Source organism: Ipomoea triloba, chromosome 13, assembly GCF_003576645.1.
Source record: "Ipomoea triloba cultivar NCNSP0323 chromosome 13, ASM357664v1".
In the NCBI taxonomy this organism is placed as follows: Eukaryota; Viridiplantae; Streptophyta; class Magnoliopsida; order Solanales; family Convolvulaceae; genus Ipomoea; species Ipomoea triloba.
In genome coordinates this window covers 18,574,046-18,577,839 of record NC_044928.1, presented here as the reverse complement: position 1 = coordinate 18,577,839, position 3,794 = coordinate 18,574,046, and the positions used below count along the sequence as shown (strand labels likewise).

Sequence of the window (3,794 nt, the reverse complement as noted above, 5' to 3'; positions counted from 1 at the left end):
CATAAACTACATCAATGTCAGTTGGGAAGATACCGTAGATACGGTGGTGTTGGGGCCACAATACTTGCAAGAAACAACAGAGAAAATCAGAAAAATTCAAGAAAAGATGAAGATAGCCCAAGATCAACATAAATCTTATGCAGATCATTGATTGAATTTCAAGAAAGCGAAAAGGTAAATTTGACTAACGTATTAAGAGATGTATAATCACATGGTATTTATATACATAGGAATAAGTTGTATTATTATGATAGGTGTTACTCAAAGTCTCACCTACGAAAGGGGTAATGAGATTCAGAAGGAAGGGAAAGCTAAGTCCTAGATTTATTGGACCATATGAAGTTTTGGAAAGGATTGGGAATGTAGCCTATCGATTGTCTTTACCAACAGAGTTGGATAAGGTAACGACCTCACTACTAAAAAGTGATTATTGTTAAAAATTTTGGAATTAGACTTACCTAAGCTGTTTTAAATGTTGTCCGATAAGGTACATGATGTATTCCACGCATCTCAATTGAAGAAGTGCGTGCATGATAGTTCACATATATTATGTTCAGAGGTAAGAAAGAATGTTGTTTTGGGACCCTTAAATGCGTAAATGGGTGATGGTGATACTAAGAACACCGTTGTTGTGATTGTAAGATCGTGGAGATGGACGAGTCTTTAACTTATGAGGAAAAACCAATAAAGATTCTTGATACTAAAACAAGGGAAACCCGAAGGAAAGTTGTGAAGCTCGTTAAGGCTTTGTGGTTGAACCACCTGACAGAAGAGGCCACTTGGGAAGTAGATGATGATATGAGAAACCGTTACCCGACTTTGTTCGATCAAGGTACTTGTTTAAGTTACGGGGACGTAACATTATTTCTTAGGGTGGGTAGAATTAACACCGCACCTTTCCTTAGTGTGTGTAAAACTCTCTTTGTAAACTCTCTTTGTGAGAGGTTGAGTTCCTTCTTTTTCGAGTCTTCCTTGTTGCCTTATGGTTTTGCTTTGAGGATGAAGCATCTTTTAAGCAGGGTAGATTGTGACATTCGGTATTTTTAATTAATATTATTAATTATTTTTGACATGGATATAAATAAAATTTATTATTATATGATTTATAATTATATTAACTTATTATTATACTATTCTATGAGACCCAAAATTATTTGAGATTAGTCAACTAATCTGCTATTATTTTATTCCTAAACTTAATATAATAACTAATTCCTAATTTTAGACACACACAGAGCATATGAGTTTAAGAAGACTTACACTTGTGGCTTTAGATTTTAAAAATTAGAAAACTTATATATATATATATATATATATATATATATATATATATATATATATATACACACACACACACACACACACACACACACACATTAATTTTCCTTAGAGCAGCCACTCACGTATTCGTAAAAAATAAAAATAAAAAAAAAAGAAGAGAGAGAAGACCTAGTTTCATCATCATCACAGTTTCTTCGTTTTCGGCGTCACTTAGCGTTTTTCCCTCTACGTCATCTATTTGTAAGTTGTTTATAATTTATGGGTATGCTTATGTGTGTATTTGGTATTTGTGTTTGGGTATAATGTGAAGCTGAGGCGGAGCAAGTGTAGGATTCGGGAATTTTGGTGAATTTAGGATGCAAGTAAGTGTTTATGTCTATCAAAACCTACTTTCACGCTGTAAACATATCTATTCTTCCTTGTTTATGTGTATGGATGATATATCATGATTTTATTGTGCTTGAAAAGGAAAAAAATTACTCAATTCATTCGTTGACTAAGAAAATTCTGACTGGCGCGGTTTGGAAACAAAATTCGTGAAAAAAGAACGTTGTCAGTTAAACTTCTGCTCAGCGCAGTGTTGGGAAAAATTTCGAAACAAATACTTCTATACTTTGGATTGGCTTGAAATTGTTTGTGCATAGTGTAGACTCTCTGTACTTCATATCTGGAAAATTTGATGTTAAATTATGCTACCGATTTTCCTCAGAAAATTCTGCAATTCAGGTAATGATTTCTGAAATTTTTGTCAGTTTCAGCTTCTAGTGTGTCTTGTTAATTGTTTGAGCTATTGAGAAATTTTTACTTGAGATTATGTGCATATATTTTTGTTACAAATCTTTTGATAGGATTCATATAGGTATGTTGAGAAAACACACATGTTTGTATATGAGGTGCAAGGGGATGTCATTAGTAGTCTATGCTCTAGTTGGCTACTGTGCTTATGATTGCATTTTGAAAAGTTATTATTTTGGAGTGTTATATGAGTAATATTGTTGTTATTTTTTTTATAAAGATGGATGATAAAAGGTTTAGTTGGGTTGTAATACCCTTACAGCACGTTTGGTTCACGGATTTGGAGGGAATAGGAATGTTATTCCATAAGGAATGGAATAAGTAAGGAATAGAACAGAAATTGTATTCTATTGTTTGGTTCGCTAAAGGAATAGACTTTAGGAATTGTATTTCAACGTTTGATTGGTTAAAGGAATAGAAATGGAATATATATTTAAAAGACATAAATATCCTTATACAAAATTTTTTATTATTATTATTATTATTATTATTATTATTATTATTATTATTATTATTATTATTATTACATAAGATTTTTATATAATATTATTCTATAGCAATTACAATATTAATAAAATGATCTATAAATTATGAAATAAAATATTCATATAAATAAAAAAAAATTTAAGAACATTTAATAATATTTAGAAGAAAGATTATGAAGCCTTCAGGAAGTTAGTTTGAGATGTGTGTATCTCCTTATCTCAAGGAGTTTTCTTGCAACAAATAATCATATTCAATAGTCCTAATATTATTATAAAATGTGATGAGATTATCCTATAGAGAATACAAGCTCTATACGCCATTCGAAGCAGCCAAAAGGACGCAAAGTGGCCACTCACTTCTAGTGCAGCAAGAACACTAAGAACGCAATCACTCATGGGCATCTTGCTGGAAATAACCAACAAATGTTGTATTTTGAATGAACCATATGAGATTTTAGATTCCCTGAGATAAACATGTACTTAGATTACATTTCTTTATATTTATTTATTTAAATGTGTATATTGTGAATTATTTGGAAAGAATTATTTATTTTTTGGTATAAAATTTAAAAAATTATACCCAACACTTGATTATTTGTATAATATTTAATTAATTTATATTAAATATTAATCTTGTTTTAATCATCTTGATGAGATGATATTATTTATGTTTAATAATATAAAATATATGTATAAATATTTAACAAAAATATATAAATATATTTTAAGTTTAATTAAGGGTAAAATAGTAAATAAAAAAATTCATATTCTTAAGAACTCAGGGATAGGTTAATACCAAGGGGGGGGGGGTCTCGTAATAGCTATTACCCTTGCAAGGGTAATAGCTCATTCTGTTAATAAAATGCATTACCAAACAAAGGAATATGCCTATTTCCGAGAATGCTATGCCATTCCAGGCATATTCCGCGAACCAAGCATGCGGTTAATGAATCTTAAGTTTGTGTAGTATCCTATTGTGAAATTCTGGATACTTGGGTTAAGACCCAGTTGATTGTGTATTGACCAGTGGAAACGTATCTTGTCTGCCTATGGCTTTTGGTTTTGTTATTTTGAGGAGTGGTTAGCGGAGTCTACCACTAGGGTATTTACCCTGTTGAGTAGTAGTCATTAGAGACGTATCATGACTACTAGGACTAGTTACTACCCATTGGACTTGGAAACCCATTGGGGGTGTGCACACTTAAGGTATTAGTTCTATTCCACTTAAATAGG

At 31.2% G+C, this 3,794-nt stretch overlaps 1 protein-coding gene across 1 annotated transcript; it reads left to right on the top strand.

The window, feature by feature from the left end:
- Positions 1–287: 287 nt before the first annotated feature.
- Positions 288–1,031, top strand: LOC116001307. Its single transcript, XM_031241193.1, has 3 exons — positions 288–401; positions 643–832; positions 943–1,031. The coding sequence occupies exons 1-3, from the start codon at positions 288–290 to the stop codon at positions 1,029–1,031; spliced, it is 393 nt and encodes a 130-aa protein (XP_031097053.1).
- Positions 1,032–3,794: the final 2,763 nt, after the last annotated feature.